The 17,050-nt window shown below is 57.5% G+C and overlaps 6 protein-coding genes across 6 annotated transcripts; 4 read left to right on the forward strand and 2 right to left on the reverse strand.

The window, feature by feature from the left end:
* Positions 1-1,055: 1,055 nt before the first annotated feature.
* B0H18DRAFT_1122761 (uncharacterized protein) lies at positions 1,056-2,725 on the forward strand (the record flags this gene model as incomplete). The annotated part of the gene is made up of 2 exons (XM_048034567.1): positions 1,056-1,950; positions 2,010-2,725. The coding sequence occupies 2 exons, from the start codon at positions 1,056-1,058 to the stop codon at positions 2,723-2,725; spliced, it is 1,611 nt and encodes a 536-aa protein (XP_047889209.1).
* Positions 2,726-4,287: 1,562 nt separating this feature from the next.
* Positions 4,288-6,233, reverse strand: B0H18DRAFT_882382 (surface antigen-domain-containing protein; the record flags this gene model as incomplete). Its single annotated transcript, XM_048040899.1, has 8 exons — positions 4,288-4,472; positions 4,521-4,652; positions 4,708-4,846; positions 4,902-5,100; positions 5,159-5,247; positions 5,323-5,583; positions 5,636-5,995; positions 6,048-6,233. The coding sequence occupies 8 exons, from the start codon at positions 6,231-6,233 to the stop codon at positions 4,288-4,290; spliced, it is 1,551 nt and encodes a 516-aa protein (XP_047889210.1).
* A 146-nt stretch (positions 6,234-6,379) lies between these two features.
* B0H18DRAFT_659394 (MATE efflux family protein) lies at positions 6,380-9,571 on the forward strand. Its single transcript, XM_048038995.1, has 16 exons — positions 6,380-6,918; positions 6,975-7,192; positions 7,525-7,550; positions 7,626-7,765; positions 7,825-7,844; positions 7,915-7,986; positions 8,043-8,234; positions 8,300-8,341; positions 8,404-8,416; positions 8,487-8,585; positions 8,656-8,751; positions 8,820-8,875; positions 8,942-9,048; positions 9,105-9,130; positions 9,179-9,195; positions 9,261-9,571. The coding sequence occupies exons 1-16, from the start codon at positions 6,467-6,469 to the stop codon at positions 9,464-9,466; spliced, it is 1,782 nt and encodes a 593-aa protein (XP_047889211.1). The 5' UTR covers positions 6,380-6,466; the 3' UTR covers positions 9,467-9,571.
* Positions 9,572-9,872: 301 nt separating this feature from the next.
* B0H18DRAFT_1197957 (uncharacterized protein) lies at positions 9,873-11,257 on the reverse strand (the record flags this gene model as incomplete). Its single annotated transcript, XM_048036093.1, has 5 exons — positions 9,873-10,207; positions 10,264-10,717; positions 10,767-10,838; positions 10,972-11,105; positions 11,170-11,257. The coding sequence occupies 5 exons, from the start codon at positions 11,255-11,257 to the stop codon at positions 9,873-9,875; spliced, it is 1,083 nt and encodes a 360-aa protein (XP_047889212.1).
* B0H18DRAFT_659425 (OPT oligopeptide transporter) lies at positions 11,201-14,645 on the forward strand. The gene is made up of 12 exons (XM_048038996.1): positions 11,201-11,742; positions 11,803-11,922; positions 11,978-12,101; positions 12,169-12,487; positions 12,544-12,734; positions 12,793-13,095; positions 13,175-13,329; positions 13,388-13,622; positions 13,678-13,773; positions 13,823-13,884; positions 13,945-14,337; positions 14,397-14,645. Exons 1-12 carry the CDS (start codon positions 11,533-11,535, stop codon positions 14,499-14,501), a joined length of 2,313 nt encoding a protein of 770 aa, XP_047889213.1. The 5' UTR covers positions 11,201-11,532; the 3' UTR covers positions 14,502-14,645.
* Positions 14,646-14,837: 192 nt separating this feature from the next.
* B0H18DRAFT_1029698 (histone deacetylase complex protein) lies at positions 14,838-16,713 on the forward strand. The gene is made up of 7 exons (XM_048030000.1): positions 14,838-14,966; positions 15,019-15,264; positions 15,321-15,384; positions 15,437-15,494; positions 15,548-16,098; positions 16,153-16,208; positions 16,266-16,713. Exons 1-7 carry the CDS (start codon positions 14,904-14,906, stop codon positions 16,458-16,460), a joined length of 1,233 nt encoding a protein of 410 aa, XP_047889214.1. The 5' UTR covers positions 14,838-14,903; the 3' UTR covers positions 16,461-16,713.
* Positions 16,714-17,050: the final 337 nt, after the last annotated feature.

Here is a 17,050-nt window from a genome sequence, read left to right on the forward strand (position 1 = left end):
CTGATCGAGGGAGGCCAAAGGTTAAGTTGACAGGACAGGCACAGGCTTGGTAACACGCGACGTGCAGCACTGAATTGTTGGCCATAGTAGGCCATAGCATGACTCGAGGGCCAAAGCGTCAACGGAAGGTGGACAGCCTGGAGCCAGGACAGGAATACCGTGGCGCTTGAGATGCCGCGGCGCTGGCGATTGCGGCTGCGCCGCCTTTGGCTAGTGTGAATTGGTGTGCATAGCGTTGGTGGAAGCTGTGATGACATATGCGTAAGCTCCGAACAGCCAGGTCGGAAGTCTGTTTCGAGCATGTGGTTGTTGTCGAATGACGAGTAGACAACAAAGGTGAGGACGACACAGGAGTTACTCATAAGTTTCACGTACCGCACTGTGCTACATACCAGATGAGATGACTCCGATGTTGTGAGTGTGCCTGTGTTTGGAGAATTGTGTGATCACGCTGAGATCCAAGCGAATTCAAACGCGTGAAGAATCAAGATCAGCGTCGTGAGGTCCACCAAAGCGTACCTCACCGTGACGGTGGTGGTGGAAGCGTTCCACGAGCCGGTATCTGCGATGATCCCGTCTGTTGTCAAGAGAACCCCGAGCTGCCCGCTTTTGTCGCTGTGGGTTCGTTGTTGCTGGTGGCTGTTGGTGGACGAGTGTCACAATTGGCAAGTAGATTGCGCGAGTTACCTCGACGGTAGCAGCCACGCAGATGTCATGAGCGGATGCTTGCCCCAGCTGACGTGCCGGACATGCGCTTCACTGCCCAGTGCAGAGCCAAAATATCATGCAGCCAGTGCAGTAAGTGGACTGGAAGAGGAAGAGGGGCTACATACGTACGGAGCGCTGGGAGGCCCAGGAGATGGCGCCACGTGCACCGCCACAAATGGCAATACAGCCACCGGCGGGGAATGTTGACGGGGAAGTGGCAGACAGTCTCCTATATTCGGAGGCTGTCCTCCGTGCTTTCTCAGGTAGGCTTCGTTCGAACCGTCGCACCCCATCCGATGTGTATAAAGGAAGTGCTTCTCGCCTTGTCTCTCACTGCTCCTCCCCGCATGGCTCACTCACGCTTCAGCCCTGCTCACTTGTCCGGGTGTCCGCTCGCCACCGCTCCTGAACTCCCCAGTTCTGCGTCTTCTGACGCTGCAATCGACGCTGACGACCAGCACGAAACACTCACGAAACATGTCTACATCCCGCAGGAACTACTGGACAGCATCATCGACTGCCTGCACGATGACAGCGAGAGCCTGCGCGCATGCGCTTTGACCGCTCGGTCATGGCGCCCTCGCAGTCAAACCCACATTCACCACACCCTCAAGGTGACGTGCAGGTGGCAATGCACGCAGGCCGAGAACGTGTACAGCGACCCGGCGTTGGCATCGTGTATACGAGAACTTCACATCCAGGACTTGTCACTCAAGCGCTACGGTGACAGGGAGCACTGGGTGGACCAGTGCGTTCCCGCGATGCTTTCGAAGCTAAACCAGGATCACCCGCTCGCCATTGAGTCGGTCATCATACAGAATGGGCACGACATCGAGTGGGGCAGCCACCCGGACCCTTTCTTCCCCAACGTAACCAAGTTGACTGTTCGCCGGCTGAACTTCCGCGTCGGCGCTGAATTTACCTCTTTCATGCGCCACTTTCCGCGAGTCTCTTCTCTGACCCTCGACGACTTCACCATTGCCTACAGGACCCGCGACATAGCTGCGCCCGGCCCTCGACCCCCACTGCGCGATCTCGAGATCTGCAGCAGCCCCGGCCAGGAGTTCTTCATGAACTGGTTTCTCCACCAGTCCCCGGAGGACATTCAACTACAGAGTTTCGTCTATCCCATCGAGCGCTGGCAGGTTCGTGCGCCTAAACCGTCTCTCAAAGCGCTCGGAGCGTCGGTCAAGGATCTGACGATTGTGTTCGCTTTCGCATCGCCACACTATCTGTTGAAGGGTACGCCGCTCTATTGTTAGTCCTCCTATTGTTCCTGATCGTATCCGCAATAAAAATAGGCGACCCGCTTTTGCCACACCTCTCTTCCCTCCGCAATCTGACATTCGATCACACCACGCTCTTCGGCACGTTGTACGGCCCGCCCTCTATCCCGGTTCTGCTCAAGGAGATCTCTGCGGCTCACGTCAGCACTGTGCGGTTCCGCTTCATGCTCGACAACCAGTACACGCCGCTTGAGCAGAGCGTCGAAAAGCTGGAGCGTATCAACTTGGGGCACGCTGACACCATCCTTGATGACCTGCAGCCTTTCCACGAGCTCCAGGACGTGACCGTCCAGATCTGCTCCCGCGACTGGGCGAAACTCATGCGGCTGCCCGACGCCGACGATTGGATCGCAGCCGACACCGAACAGAGGCGCGTCTTTTCCGAGAAGTACTGTGTCACATCGCGGCGGCCGACTGACCTCTCTGCGCTGCGTGCGTCCAGTCCCGAGCGTGATCATCATCCAGACCCGGAGGTAGAGAGGGTGCACCGGGAAGCTGAGCTGAGCTTGGAACGGGGCAACATCCGGCGCGCGCGGTCAGACTACGAGAAGGCGAGAGACACTTGGGACCAGGCGACGAGCGTGGTCCAAAAAGCGTTGCCGACGATGGCGTCCCGCAACATGCTCAGGATCGAGCCTCTGGATGACGCCGCGCCTGAACGACTGTCGAGCCAGCCGAGGTACTATAATGCTTATCAGTACGAGCGTGCGCATCGTGTTTTGTTCCAGTGAGTTCCGCGCTGTCTCATGCCCTCCGATGTGCGCTGACCAGTAAAACCTTTTCGCTTTAGCCTTGTATAACATCATCCCACTCATCGTTGTCACGGACTCAATCGGATCTTGTTGGCCTCGCACTCGATAAGTACTCTCTACCATATGTATGCGCTATTACTCGGCTATCGGCCTCACATGCAATCGTCTCCTCGCCTATGTAACCGTATGTGGTCTCCTCCGGACATTCTCATTCCTTCGCCTCGTTTGATCTCTTTATTAGCAAACTCCGTCTGTTCCATCGGCAGTGGCATGTATCTGTAATTAGCAAGGCATAGATGTCAGAATAAAGGGTTCAATTGTGTCGCATCTAGCACGCACCGGCTCAGTGCTCAACCTTTCTGATCGATTGGGGATGCGACAGTCGTGGCTGTGGTTTTTGACAACTGTGGGGACCGAGAGGCCGTTAATGCCTGACGCCTCCGACCAGAACCACTATCAAACGCGCCCGCTCCGTCGTTCCCACTGAGGAGTCTAAGAATAGATGGCCCACCGAATTCCCCACGCTTCAGTACCATTGTCCGGGGCCGCCACATCCTGCGGAGTGTGGGATACATCGCAGCCGCGACGCCTGGGCCCGGGCCACTGCGATCTGAGTCGTTGGAGACTCGGGTCTACAGAGTGTTAATCATGCATTGTACCGTTGCTAAGCGCTCAAGGTACGGTGCGTCAAGTACCGTACAAGGACTCTCAAAGATCCCGACTTCAATATGTATTTCAATGGTCGCGGTACACACTTATGAATATTTTTTGACACCGTTCAGGTGCTCCGGGTTCTGCCAGTGCAAGCTTCGCGGATAGTCTCGTAGCGCCGCCGAAGTCGAGCGAGATCCGGATCGTACCAACCATACCGTGACGTACGTGCACCGATTCCAATCGGTCACCACCACAGACTAAGCCGAAAGCCCGACGCCGGATTCAAGTGGCTGTGCGATGGACAGCATCTCCGCGGAGCTTCTGAGCTCGTCAGCTTCCTGTGTGGCACAGCGACAAGCACTGGGCCAGAGTCGGAGGCCGGTCCCGATTTCGCGAGTCTTCGGCCCCTTGGGTTGAAGTTTGGATGCATAGTGCTGGTGGGCAACTTCGCTGCTGCCCGGTAGATGACGCAACCCTTCATCGGACAGCAAGGGGACTAATTGATTCACGTTGATGGTGATGGATGGTGTGAGGGGGCTCGGTGGAATAGCGGCATTCAAGCATTGTAAGCGCATTCCCCAGAAGCTAGCGTCTTAGCCTTATTCATTACGTGCTTTGTTGCTGGACGAGCATCTGCATTGGTATTGTGAGGACGGGGTTGACTTGTCATTATACAGTGCGAGCATCTGCAGCGGGGCGTGTTCGGTACGGAGCTGAATGAGAATACCCGCCTGTCTTCGGGGCAGTCTCTCCGTGGTAGTAGTCATCCTCCACCATGGCCATTTACACTCACTTCACCTGCTCGGCGTAGCTTTCACCCCCATTTTTAATCGATTCACGCATAAATGCTTCAGAGTCCGGGAATATGTTGCATAACAAATCGCAGTTTACAGGAAGTCCAGTCCTATGCCCACTTGGATCCCCTTCCGCACACCGTCGCTCTTGCTGGCCACGAGCGGCACGCCGAAGTTAACTTCCACCCGCACCGCATCCAGCTTGTACACGAGCCCCACACCTGCGCCCACCGAAGGCTTGCTGATGCTTTCCCGTACGTTGTCGATCAGGCTTCGGGCTTTGTCGAGTGTCAGCTGTGGTATATGGATGGAAGGAAGAGCCTTACATTTATCCATTGAATCCAGCCTGCCGAGGTTCACAAAGCCCTGGAGCTTGACAGGCCAATGCGGCCTCCTCGGGATATCTCCGATGACGCTCAGACCCGCTGCCCAGTACATATCGCCTCCAAGCGAGTCAGCTAAATAACAAGGCCGCGTCAGACAACGCATCGCGATGCGCAAGAAGATACGTACGTCCATCCTGCGGACCCAGCCCGTTTGCACGGAACATCCGCACGCTCATGGGCCCACCCAGCTGGAACCGATCCGAGAACGGTACCGGACGTCCGTCCAAGCCCCACAGCAGCCCGCTCCTCGCTGCTACCGACACTGTCTACCCGACTGTGAGTCCTTCCTGATATCCGAGTGAACAATAACATGAAGCTCACCACACCAGGCAAGAGCCTCCGCGCGAGCTGCGTGGCGCCCTCCGTTTTGAAAAAACTCGTGTCTCCGCCCAGACCCGCCAGCTCGTGCGAGAGTTTGACGTAGGATCCCTGCGTGCCGAGCAGCGCGTCGTCCCGGGTATCGCGCATGTAGGTGTGCGACAGGGCGGACTTGATGGAGGGTCCCGCCGCCTCGCGTATGCTATACACCGTTTCTGAGCACCCCAGCACCAGAAAGACAAAGCGAAGTCGGGACGTACCTGATCGACGCTGTCGGTGCCAAATTACCTATATGCCGGAGCACACCCTCGTATGCAAATTCGTGCGTGCCGTTTCGCAGTGTTCCTGTCTGGAAGCGTGACGAGATCGAACCTTGTGAGAAAGCCCGCTCGAATGTGCAGCAGAACAAGCTAACCTAGCTCACCCTGACAGCAGCCCGCAGGCCCCGGACACCCTCGAACGAGCTCGCGAACGTTGTGTTGTCCCGTTCGTGGCCAAATATCGAGATCTCTCCGCGCGTGTTGAGGTTGGGATTTGGCGAAGCAGACGGCGCGTAGGGCAGGTAAGGGAGGAGCGGCGCGGAAAGCGACGCAGAGAAAGCGACACGGGTGGTCGTCGCGAACGCGAGGTTCGCCTGCAAGAGCTCCGCGCCGCCGAACGCGTTACGCACGCGACATGTCGCGCTCTACGTGTGGTGTTAGCCATCTTGTCAAAGAGAAACACGCATCGTTACGCACCGCACCGCCCTCATTGTTCCCGACCTGCGTGCTTGTGTTCAGATAAAACCTGCCCCGCTCCCGCGTGCGCAAGACAAGGTCGACATCGCCCGGGCGCGCGAGGAAGTCCCGGCTGCCTTCGAGTCGCGCCTCGACGCTCTGGAAGATATCGGTCTCTTGCAGGAGGGAGCCGATGTGTCGCGCCTTGTGCAGGACATCGCCAAGGGAGCTCGAGTGGTCAGAAGAGGCGGAGAAGGAAGGCGTTGCAGGGGGCGGCAGGAACGGCGTCACAAGAGCGGAAAGGAAGGACTGCCTGGTCCTGGCGGCACCCTCGACGCGGATGGAGGCGAGGCGGAGAGGCGTGCTCATGTTGTCATTGACCTGCGCTGCTGGATCAAGCAGCTGCATGGATGGAATGAGACACGGGACGTACCACCTCCGCGAGGTGCAGGACCGCGGACTCGTACTCGCCGCGGAGCCTGCGCGCGATTCTCTCCTCCTGCCATCTGCGCAGCTTGTCGAGGTCGGCGTGTGGAGGCTCCCTGTCGCGCGGGGCTGATGTGTTGGCGAGGGGCGGCCTGAGGGGCGGCGCGTCGAGGTGGCTGTCCGCGGCCGCCATGAGAAGATGGACGGAGCGGGTGAGAGCGCGTTGCTGGCAGCGTCTGCGGCGGGCGTCTGTGTTCTCCGAAGCGGACGGACGTCGGACCGTGTCTGACTGGTGTCTGATGGCGTTTGCGGGCGCTTCCCCGGGCATATGAAGGATCGCCACAGCGTGTCCGAGACTCTGGCGGCGACTCAGACGACCTCTTCCATTCGGCGCGACCGCCATTACTCGCGTACGAGCCGCGCACCATGTCGCAGACCTACGCCCACTATTCCACGCCCTCCTCGCTCCCCTCCGACTACGCCCTCCTCTCCCGCTACGCTGCCGCCAACGACATGCACCCCGCCAATGGACCCCACGCACATGACGAGGACCCCGCAGAAGACGACGGCGCCATCTCAGAGAGCGACGCCTCGCCTGAACGACATAGCACTGGCCTTGCGATACCCACGAAACAGGTTGGCAGGCGGAAGAGCTTCCCGACCTCCTATATCTCCTCCTTCAAGCCCACCGTGGGCCCGCTGCCCGACAAGTCGGGCTACCGGTCTGGCCCAGCTAACCCTGGTGATGCTTCGGAAAACACACCACTTCTCGTTCCTCGTATTGAGGAAGAGGTCGACACCGCGGACGCGGAGAGCTACTCGAGCATGCTGAAGGAAGAAACGAAAATATTGGCAAAGTACACCTTGCCTGTCTTTGGGTGAGCAGCGGTAGGCAGCCTCACGGAGCCGGTCAGGCGCTGACGCATTCCTGCAGGACGCACGTACTGGAGTACTCGCTCGTCATTGCGTCCGTCGTGTCCATAGGGCACTTGTCCACCACTGCGCTTGCGGCGTCCACCCTCGGATCCATGACCGCGAGCGTAACAGGCTTCAGCATCATCCAGGGCTTCACCAGCACCCTGGACACGATGCTTCCGGGCGCATGGACCTCGTCACAACCACAGCTCGTTGGGCTATGGGCTCAACGCATGGGTGCGTGCCCGTCATTCTACTGTATGCATCACCACAGCCTGGATATTGCAGGCCCGCGTCACACTTTACACCAGAGCCCCACTGGACTCTGGTCCGTGGGCCTTCGCGATAACAGGAGCGTCTCGTCGCTGTGTTCGCCGTGGGTACATACAGGGACCAGCGCCCTCAGCAATTGTTCCGTCGAGCGCTGAAGGAGGCACACCTATGCTCGCCGCTGGGCCTGATCGTGTGTAGCGGACCCAACGTTACACGCTCACTGTATCTGAGTTGCGGTGATGCGCACCGTACATCATGTCCTTCTTGGTAATGCCTTGTCTAACCCCAGCCCCCAGCTGTCGTCATGACCGCTGTATTAGTGGTGCGTCTATCATGAACTCATGATTCGTCTAATCTCTAATGGACGTTAACTCTAACCTTACTTTTGATCCGATAGCCCATCATCCTGATATGGTTCAGCTCCGAGAGCATCCTGCTCTTCCTCAAGCAAGAGCCCGAGGTCGCGCACCTCGCCGCAACGTACCTCAAGTGGTCCGTCATCGGACTGCCCGCGTATGCCTTCAATGGTATCTCTAGGTACGTTGCGCCCCGCGCTCATGCCGGTCCGCTGTCGCTGATACCCACGTTATCTTCAGGCGGTACTTCCAGTCCCAAGGTGTGTGCACCACGACTGCGGAGAAGTCCAAGGCACGCCCTTTCCTCCTACTGACGTATCCTCGGTGCAGGCCTCTTCGCGGTGCCCACGCGGATTATCATGGTCATCGCGCCCATCAACGCCGCGCTCAACTACGTTCTAGGTGCGCACCTCTCTACCTTCCTTGAGTCCTCTCGCAGCGACTGACACGGACGGCAGTGTGGGGCCCAGAGTCAGTACGGCTGGGGTTCATCGGTGCGCCGATCGCGACGGCGGTGTCGTTCAACCTGATCTCGCTCGCGTCGATCGCGTACGGCATCTTCTTCGTCCCCCGCACGGCATGGCACCCGCTGAGCCGGCGGTGCTTCACGAGCCTCGGTGTACTCGTCCACCTCGGTCTCGCAGGCGTCGGTGCGTCAGTTCGTCAGGGCTTGGTCTAGTAAATAATGGAGTTGCTGACCGAGCGTGATGCACAGGCCAAACCGCGTCAGAATGGTGGTCCTGGGAGCTCGTCGGACGTGAGTGGGTTCCTACTACCTTGTCACGTTCCCGAGACTGACGAACTTGCCTACCTGGGCAGTCGCGGCTAGTATGTGCGTACCGGACCGTCCATAACCCCTCGAAGAGCCGTTTATGCTGATGTGCATGCGCTTTGGGGGACAGGTTGGGCCCGATCGCGCTCGCTACTCAGTCGGTGCTCCTCGTATCAGGCTCGACGACATACCAGGCACCGTTCGCGCTGAGCGTCGCGACTTCCGTGCGGTATGTTTTTCCCTTCCCTCCTGCCGCCGACTTACTTCTCCTGACTTGATCACCTTGCGCCTCGCTACAGGGTTGGCAATCTGCTGGGAGAAGAGAAGGCGAAGCGCGCTGGCGTCGCGGCTAACGCGGCTATCCTGATGTCTCTGGCCATTAGCTTGGTCTGGAGGTGAGTTCCGCGGCCTGCTTGGTCGAGATGGGCAAAGAGTCGGAGTGTGCTCATGGTGTTCGGTTCAGTGCGATGTTCATGATCTTCCGAAAGTCGTGGGCGCACCTCTTCAACGACGATCCAGGTGTGTTCCTCCCATATCCCCGGTACCCCGGAGCAAATGCTCATAACTGACACTTGCCGTACACAGAGGTCGTCTCCTTGGTCGCCTCGATCCTGCCCATCGTCGCGCTTTTCCAGGTGTTCGACGGTCTGGGCGGCGTGACGGGGGGTATCCTCCGCGCGGTCGGCAAGCAGGTGAGATGGCCGTGTCCTCGACGCCATCGTGTCCCAGCTAACACGGATACCTGCAGTTTACCGGGGCACTCCTGAATTTGAGGTACGCATCTCTGTAGATGTTTCTCACAGCTACTAATCCCCCCACCAGCGCATACTACGTAATCGGTACACCCCCTTCCTTCTCTTTCATCACCCGTCTCCTCCAATTCACTGACTTGTTGCGAGTGTAGGCATCCCATTCGGCCTCTGGCTCACGTTCTGGCAGGACATGCATCTGCATGGGCTCTGGATCGGACTGACGGTGTCGCTTTTCTACTGCGGCACCATCGGCGTCTGGCTGTGCATGCGCACAGACTGGGCACGCGAGGTGGAGAAAGTGCGCGCGCGCCTGGACGCGGATCAGAAGTGTGGGGAGGGGCGGGAGTCGGAGGCGTAGTCCGTGTCTGGGTTGGGTGAGCGGGGCTGGCGCGGAGCCGTGCGATCTATGAGGTTGATATTTGTGTGACGATCTGACATGAATCGAAGGTTTCTTGGTTTGCTCACCTTGTCGATTGGGTATGCTCGTCAAGCTGTACTGGACATGCTGGCCGCTGAAGGTGGGGTGGGTTCACCATCAGTGCTGAGGGATGTTTCGTTGGTAGCCCAAACTTTGACATCTCATTCAAAGCAGAATCTGAAGCATCAACCCGAGGTCTTCGTAAACGCCTTGCTCTCCATTGGTCCGTTGACTCGCCGCCGGTAGCCCAGATATCGTTCGCGATCGTGTATTTGAATTATGGTGCGCACACGAGCAGGTACGAGGGGTTGAGTGCCCCGCAGTCTGCCAAGGCGGGAGGGTGTGTTTATCTTCGCCAAGGTTGGAGGACGCCCAGGCACATGAGCAGGAGCGCGAATATGGGCCGAGCGATGTTGACTGATCGATCGCACCAATTTGGATAATAGCTCAAGGGCAACAACCATACCAGAAATACACGCCTCGATAGCATTCGCGCTGCGACTTGCGTATGAGACGCAGCTTCGCGTCCTCGTCCCCATTGCTGTCGTCGGAAATGGGCGAAGTCGATGAGATATGGCTTCGTGCCAGTGGGTGCACGCACGAGATTATTCGGACGTAGGTCGCAATGCTTGAGGTACATGTCCGACAGGTCGTCCAGCATCGCACGGATGCCAGTCCTCTCTGTGTAAGCCGAAGATTTAAGGGCCAATACTAGGCGCACATGAACCTCGACTCACTGTGTAACCTCATCCTGATCGTCATCTCCAGTGTAAGTGTAGTGGCGCTTCTGGGTCTGGCTTCCATCGGCGCGATGACGCCTTGCAACTGGCCGAGGGTCAACTGGTCATATATCCACGCTTCCCGCGCGAGTGTGCGACAGCGATTGGGTCGCGCGATCTTTACGCAGAGCTGCTGCTCGTGCGGATGTGGACTTGAGGGAATATTGCCCTTCTCTGACGTGGTCACGATCTCAGCGGAGTAGACTACAGCAGATCGACCGCAGGCTATACGCTCTATTATCAGAGATAAACGGCCGTCCTGTGAACGTGTCGATTGCTTCCAGTCTGGTCGGTATGCACTGCGGTGAAAGTCGAATTGACGACATGGGAAGTCGTCTGGTCTGGATAGGGTGATGGCCTCCGGTATGTTCTCGCCCGTGAGGCTCAAGGTAGAGAACACCATCGTCGTTTCCTGTACACTGATTAGCATTGCCGTTGAGCCAGCATGCACGCTCACTCACCATGATCAATGTGTTACATGCCCGCAGGTCTGAGCCGTAGACGGTGGATGTCTGAGCGTGATTAGCGGAGGCCTTGTGGAAGTATGAAGCGCGCAATAGCTAGAGAAGGCGAGCGCGGCCGGCGCCGACTGCCTCCCCCAGTATGGCTGGCCTGCTTGTGCTGTGCAGTGGTGGCCACGAACTTCCAAGCCTATGCTTGCCGGACTTTATCGTGTGCCTTGCCGCGGATAATGTAGTAGCGAACAATGTTGAATGCCGCTATAGCGCTAGTCACTCGGAGGCTGGCCGCACATATGCCACATCCGATCTCGATCACGCCGGAGTGTTCTTTCCTACTCACTTGCCCGATTTAGACCTGCATTGATCCGCCTGCAGAACGGGCGTGAGTATACACGATGCGCACCGCCACCACGCCCATGAACGACCTCGACCACCACACGGAGGCAGCAAGCGTCGACGACGGCACTGAGGAATGCTAAGGAGGACAGCATGGCCGCCAGATGACCAGGAACGACGGCAATCTGGGGGGGGAGCCTTATCTCTCCTGCCTGGGATCGCCCAGCGTCACACAACTCGCTCAGGTGCACCCAGCATTGGCAGATAGAACCCGGCCAGATAGCAAATATTCTACTCCCTGCCGCTACTCCCAGTCCATCACATAAATATCATTCCACATGCTCCCAATGTCGCCAGCCACCTTCCCCAGAGTTTCCCCCGACCTCCGAGTCGACTCTACTGGCCCTGCGCCTGCCTCTGTCTGCCCGTCATGCTCCCGACACTGACAAGCGACGCCCCCGGCGAGCTGGAGCGCCAGCTCTCCACCTCTTCCATCGAGAAGATACGCACCCCCGAATCTTCCTCCAAGAAGGACTCCGATGCATATCTTGATCACGAGAAGGTCGACGTTAATGAGGTCCCATATGACGACGACACCGAGGTCAAGGTCATCGAGAAGGCCGAGGAAGTCGCAATCGAAGTGCGTGCACGTCTTTTGCATTCCTGATGTCGATTCACACGACCGCCTACACTCATGTAGATTCTGAGCTCGGAGGATCATCCTGAACTCCCTGCGTGGACGTTCCGAACCCTCTTCCTTGGCGTCGGCCTGAGTGCCTTCGGTTCCGTCCTCTCCACTATCTACACGTTCAAGCCTCAGGTATGCACCTTAGTCATCTGCATGTCCCCTTCGGCCCTCACCCCGTGTGCTACAGAACGCCTCGGTTTCACAACTTTTCTGTCTCATTATCGCCTATGTCCTCGGTACGGCCATGCACGTCATCATGCCCTCGCACAGCTATTGGCGCTACCTCAACCCCGGTCCCTTCAACATTAAGGGTAAGTCATCAGCTTCTGTCATCATTCACCGCAGCTCATGTCAACGCTAATCTCAACACGCCCACAGAACATACTGCGATCGTGATCATGGCCTCGACTGCGTCCACGGTGGCCGTGGCGATGGAGATCATCGCTGCGCTCGACCTGTTCTATGACATCCGCCTGAATGCAGCCGTCGCCATCTTCCAAATCTTCGCGAGCCAGATGATTGGGTACGGTATCGCTGGTGTGCTCCGCGAGCTACTGGTGTACCCAACCTACGCGTTCTACCCGACGTACATCTCGGTGGTCAACCTGCTCCAGTCCCTCCATTACGGCAACGTGCTAAACCAGAAGCGCCGCAAGTTCTTCTGGATCGTGTTCATTGCCATCTTCTGTTGGGAGTGGTGCGTCTCCTGGGCTCTTCGTGGTGGTGGTCGCCCGGTGCTCATCTTCCTCGCAGGATCCCGCAGTACCCCTTCCCGCTGCTCACTGCCATCTCGATTATCTGCCTCGCCGACAATGGGAGGCATGACTTTGTGCGCAACCTCTTCGGTGCGGGGTCCTCCAACGAAGGCATCGGGTTGTTCAGCTTCAGCACGAGCTGGACGCTTATCACGCAGGGGTTCCCTCTCGTCTGGCCCCTCCAGACTCGTGCGTCACCTTCCGTCCTCTGTTCACCCAGCCACTAATGCACCCTCTTCCCCGACAGAGGTCAACTCCTACCTGGGCATGGCGATCAGCTACCTTGTACTGACGCTCTGCTACTACAAAAACGTCTTCGGCGGGCGGGAGCTCGAGTGGATGTCGACGTCGCTCTTCTTCGAGAACGGCACAACGTACGACCAGACACTGATTTTGAACCCGGACAACTCGCTCAATAGGACGGCGCTTGCCGAGGTCGGCCTACCGTACTACACGACAACGTACGCGATCAGCCAAATGTGCTACAACTTCTCCTTCGGCGCATGCATCGTCCACGTCCTGCTCTGGTACTGGTCGGACCTCAAGAAGGGTGAGTCGTGCCTGGGCTATGGCGTGATTGCGGGCTGTGCTCACGAGATGTGGGTGCTTGTGTCGCCGTGTGTGTCCAGCCGCAAAGCACGCCGTTTTGACCTTGAGGCGCATTCGGGAGCCGATCGAGATCGACGACCCGCATTGGCGCGAGATGCAGAAGTACAAGGAGGTGCCCGCCTGGTGGTACATCTTGCTCTTCGTCATTTCCCTTGCCGTCGGCATCGGCTGCAGTGTGCGTCCGCTCTGTTCTCTCCCTCCCTGCTGGTCTGATGTATGTGTTTTGAATGCAGTACACGACTGGCTCTGCACTCCTCCCTTGGTGGAGTATCATCCTCTTCACTGTGATCAGCTTCTTCCTCGCCATCGCGCTTGGCTTCATCACTGCGACGACGGGCTTCAACATCTCGGTCAAGTATGCAATCCAGATCCTCGCAGCGTTCATCCATCCAGGCCAGCCCATCGCGGTCATGTACGTCAACCTGTACGGCAACTCGACCACCTTCCAGACATTATACATGCTGCAGGGTACATATCTGGTCCTTCCGTGGAAGACCCTGAGCGCGACTGACATGGGCTGCAGATCTCAAGCTAGGTCAGTACACGAAGCTGCCGCCCCGTGCGACCTTCGCTGCCCAGATGTTGGGCTCAATTGTTGGTTCTATCTTCAACTACACGAGTAAGCCTACTCGCTTGATCCATCAGCCACCTGCTCACGCCTTCCCCAGTGATGCGCTCTATCGTCGACGCGAACCGTGAAGTGCTCAAGGACCCGACGGGTACCCGTGTCGTAAGTCACATACACCTTGTACGTGCACTTGATACCTAACTGACCCGTGCCCTCTCCTAGTGGTCGGGCTGGATCATCCAGCAATACAACTCGGCGTCCGTCGCCCTGGGCGCACTCGGCACCGAGCTCTACTCGGTCCACAAGCGGTACGACATGCTCGCGTTCGCGATCTTCATCGGCCTGCTGCTCCCGGTCCCGTTCTGGCTCCTCCACCGCTACACCAAGCCGGGCACGCTCGTCAACCGGTTCGCGAGCTACATCAACATGCCCATCATCTCGCTCTACGTCGGCTACCTGCCGTACTCCGTCAACGGCCAGTGGTGGTCGTGCTTCGTGATCGGCTTCGCGAGCCAGTGGTGGCTCCGCAAGTACCGCCCGGGCTGGTTCAAGAAGTACAACTACCTCCTGTCCGCCGCGCTCGACGGCGGCAGCCAGGTCATCATCTTCATTCTGGTGCGTTATTTTTGGTTCTGTTCCATGTGTCTAGTCGCTCACGCATCCGTCTCACGCAGTCCTTTGCCGTGTTCGGCGCGAGCGGCAACGCGGTCGATTTCCCTTTGTGGTGGGGTAACCCCGACCCGAGCGTGTTCTCTGTGGACCGGTGTAAGGCGACCTGAGCTGACCCTGCTGGTGTATGTAAAAAATGTTTAGCTGTTAAGCGATGTCACGTTTAGATGGGGACGACTTGGTACGATATGTGACAGCATGATTTAAATGATACCTGTACTCTAGACTCGCCTGTGGATAATGCGACGCATTGGGCAGACAGTGGCTGTTTGAGTGTGGCTTCTTCCCTCCAACAGTGTTTGCTCATGCCCTCAGCTCTTCCTGCGATCACTGCCCAGGACCCGTGCGTGGTGTAGTAGGTGTGACGGCATACGTGACGGCGCTTGCCCACATGTGTGACGCGACGCGACGCGTGCGGCCGCGGCAGCGGATTGCTTTCTGTCATTCCTTCCCTCACCCGCGTCGTCCCTTGAATCGGGACGCGTTCATCGCCTGCTCAGTCTACTTGCGCGATGGACAAGGAGTCTGAACACGTACGCCGAGTATGCTATATCGTATCCAACGAGCTCGTCAAGGTCAGCGTCGAACGCTAACTTACGCGTGTGGCACAAGCTCATCGTGTTGCAGGCATCCTCTTTACTCCCGTCAAACAGCAATCGCTCTTTGCTGGTCCATGCACTTGTTAAAGCCTACGGACTGCTTGACCCGGCCAAGTGTCCGAAAGATACTCGTTTGCAAGTTCTAAGACCTGTTCCTGCTGACGACAAAGAGCTTGGCGCATATCACACTCAGGATTATCTACAGTTTGTCTTGAATCCTGCTAATGGAAGTGCACCTGATGACCCAAACGTTGCGGAGTTTGGTCTCGAAGAAGTATGATTCAATGCTTTGTGATTCCTAAAGTGACTTGAACAGCGCTTCTGCCACAGGACTGTCCACCGTTTGCCGGGCTTAGTCAATACGTTCGCCTCGTTGCAGGAGGTACCTTAACAGGTTGGTCTCCTCTGCTATCGCATATGTGTGCTTCATCTGCCTTCTTCGATAGCTGCCAGTGCTCTCCGAGAGGATCGTGCGGATATCGCAATATGTTGGGATGGCGGCAGGTATCTACATTCAATCTGCATACAAGCAGGGCCATTCCTATACAACACAACAGGCATCATGCGCGCAAATCAGAAGCATCAGGGTTCTGCTACGTCGCTGACTGCATTCTCGCTATGCTCACCCTCAAACGCATGCACCGCGGGCCGGACTCCTCTGTGCGACGTCCTCGGGTCATGTACCTCGATCTCGACCTTCATTTCTCTGACGCTGTGTCTGAGGCGTTTCTGGACTCTTCCGCGACGTCTCTGGGACCACAGATCTTGACTCTGTCTATACACCACAGTGCCCCGGGGTTCTTTCCCTCTTCGTCTCTTGCGACGCTGCGAGACCCTTCCGCGGATCGGTTCGACCCTTTTACATTGTCGATGCCGCTCGAGCGGGGTGCCACGGACGCGACATTTGCTCAGATATGGCCGTCGGTCGAACGCGTCAAGGAAGCTTTCCAGCCAGAGTGCGTCATCGTACAGTGTGGCGTCGACGGGCTTGCGGGCGACCCGCATGGCATCTGGAATTGGTCACTAAATGACGGTGAGGGAAGTATGGGGTGGTGCATAGATCGAGTTTGCAACCGATGGGGGTGCAAGGTACTCATGCTCGGCGGCGGTAAGCACAGACGTTTGTTGCCGATGACGTGCCGCTCTCTGAGCACAGAAACAGGCGGATACAACCACCCCAACGCTGCACGGGCATGGGCATACATGACTTCAGTCGCTGTGCGTGGCTTGATTATCTTGTCCGAACTGTGCGGGATTGACCTCTGGTTTGGGCAGCTTGGGCGACCTCTGCAGCGGGACGCCGATGTTCCAGACCATGGCGCATTCCCGCTGTATGCTCCGTCGTTCACTCTGGACGTACCAGCGGGTAATGCTTCCGACCGCAATGACGAGGCACACGTGGAGAATATTACGGAACACTTCGAAAGAGTTGCGCAAATCATAGAGGAGAGGATGTATACTGGTAACTAAGGCTGGTAGGGACACCGTTCGAGACTCGGGCGGGACAGTCATACCAATACAGGTAGACCCTAAACACCCTGCCCAAAGCTGCTGATGCTGGTTATGCTCAGAGGGACTCAGAAGTACAAATGAACATGGATCAGCACACTGTAATGTCTCTTGGATTCGTGTAACTTAGATAGCTTGCACCAGCATTAGGTCATGTCATTGATTGTAGAAAGTACCAAAATCCCAAAGCCATCGATACCTGTTTAAAAGACAGAACTTGGAGGACACTCCCATTTGCCTGTCGTGCAGGACGACGCGCGAGACGGTGTATGTAAGGTGTACCACTACCTCATGGAGTGCTCCGCCTTCAATGAACAGCGACGCCGACTCGCGCGCGACGCAGGACCAGCAGTGCGCTCGATTAAGGATGTCCTCAAATCACCGAGTAGAACGGGCCTGAAACCACTGTTCAGGTACACCCACGACACCGGCCGCTTCGCGGCCGCGTACGGTGACTTGAAGTTGAGGGATAAGGCAGCGGGCAAGAGCAACCGGGCGGCGGGTTGACGAGAGAGCAGCAAACGGCGAACGGAGCAGAACATGACACTCCA

This window comes from Fomitopsis serialis (genome assembly GCF_022376445.1).
Source record: "Fomitopsis serialis strain Sig1Antser10 chromosome Unknown B0H18scaffold_83, whole genome shotgun sequence".
NCBI lineage: Eukaryota > Fungi > Basidiomycota > Agaricomycetes > Polyporales > Fomitopsidaceae > Fomitopsis > Fomitopsis serialis.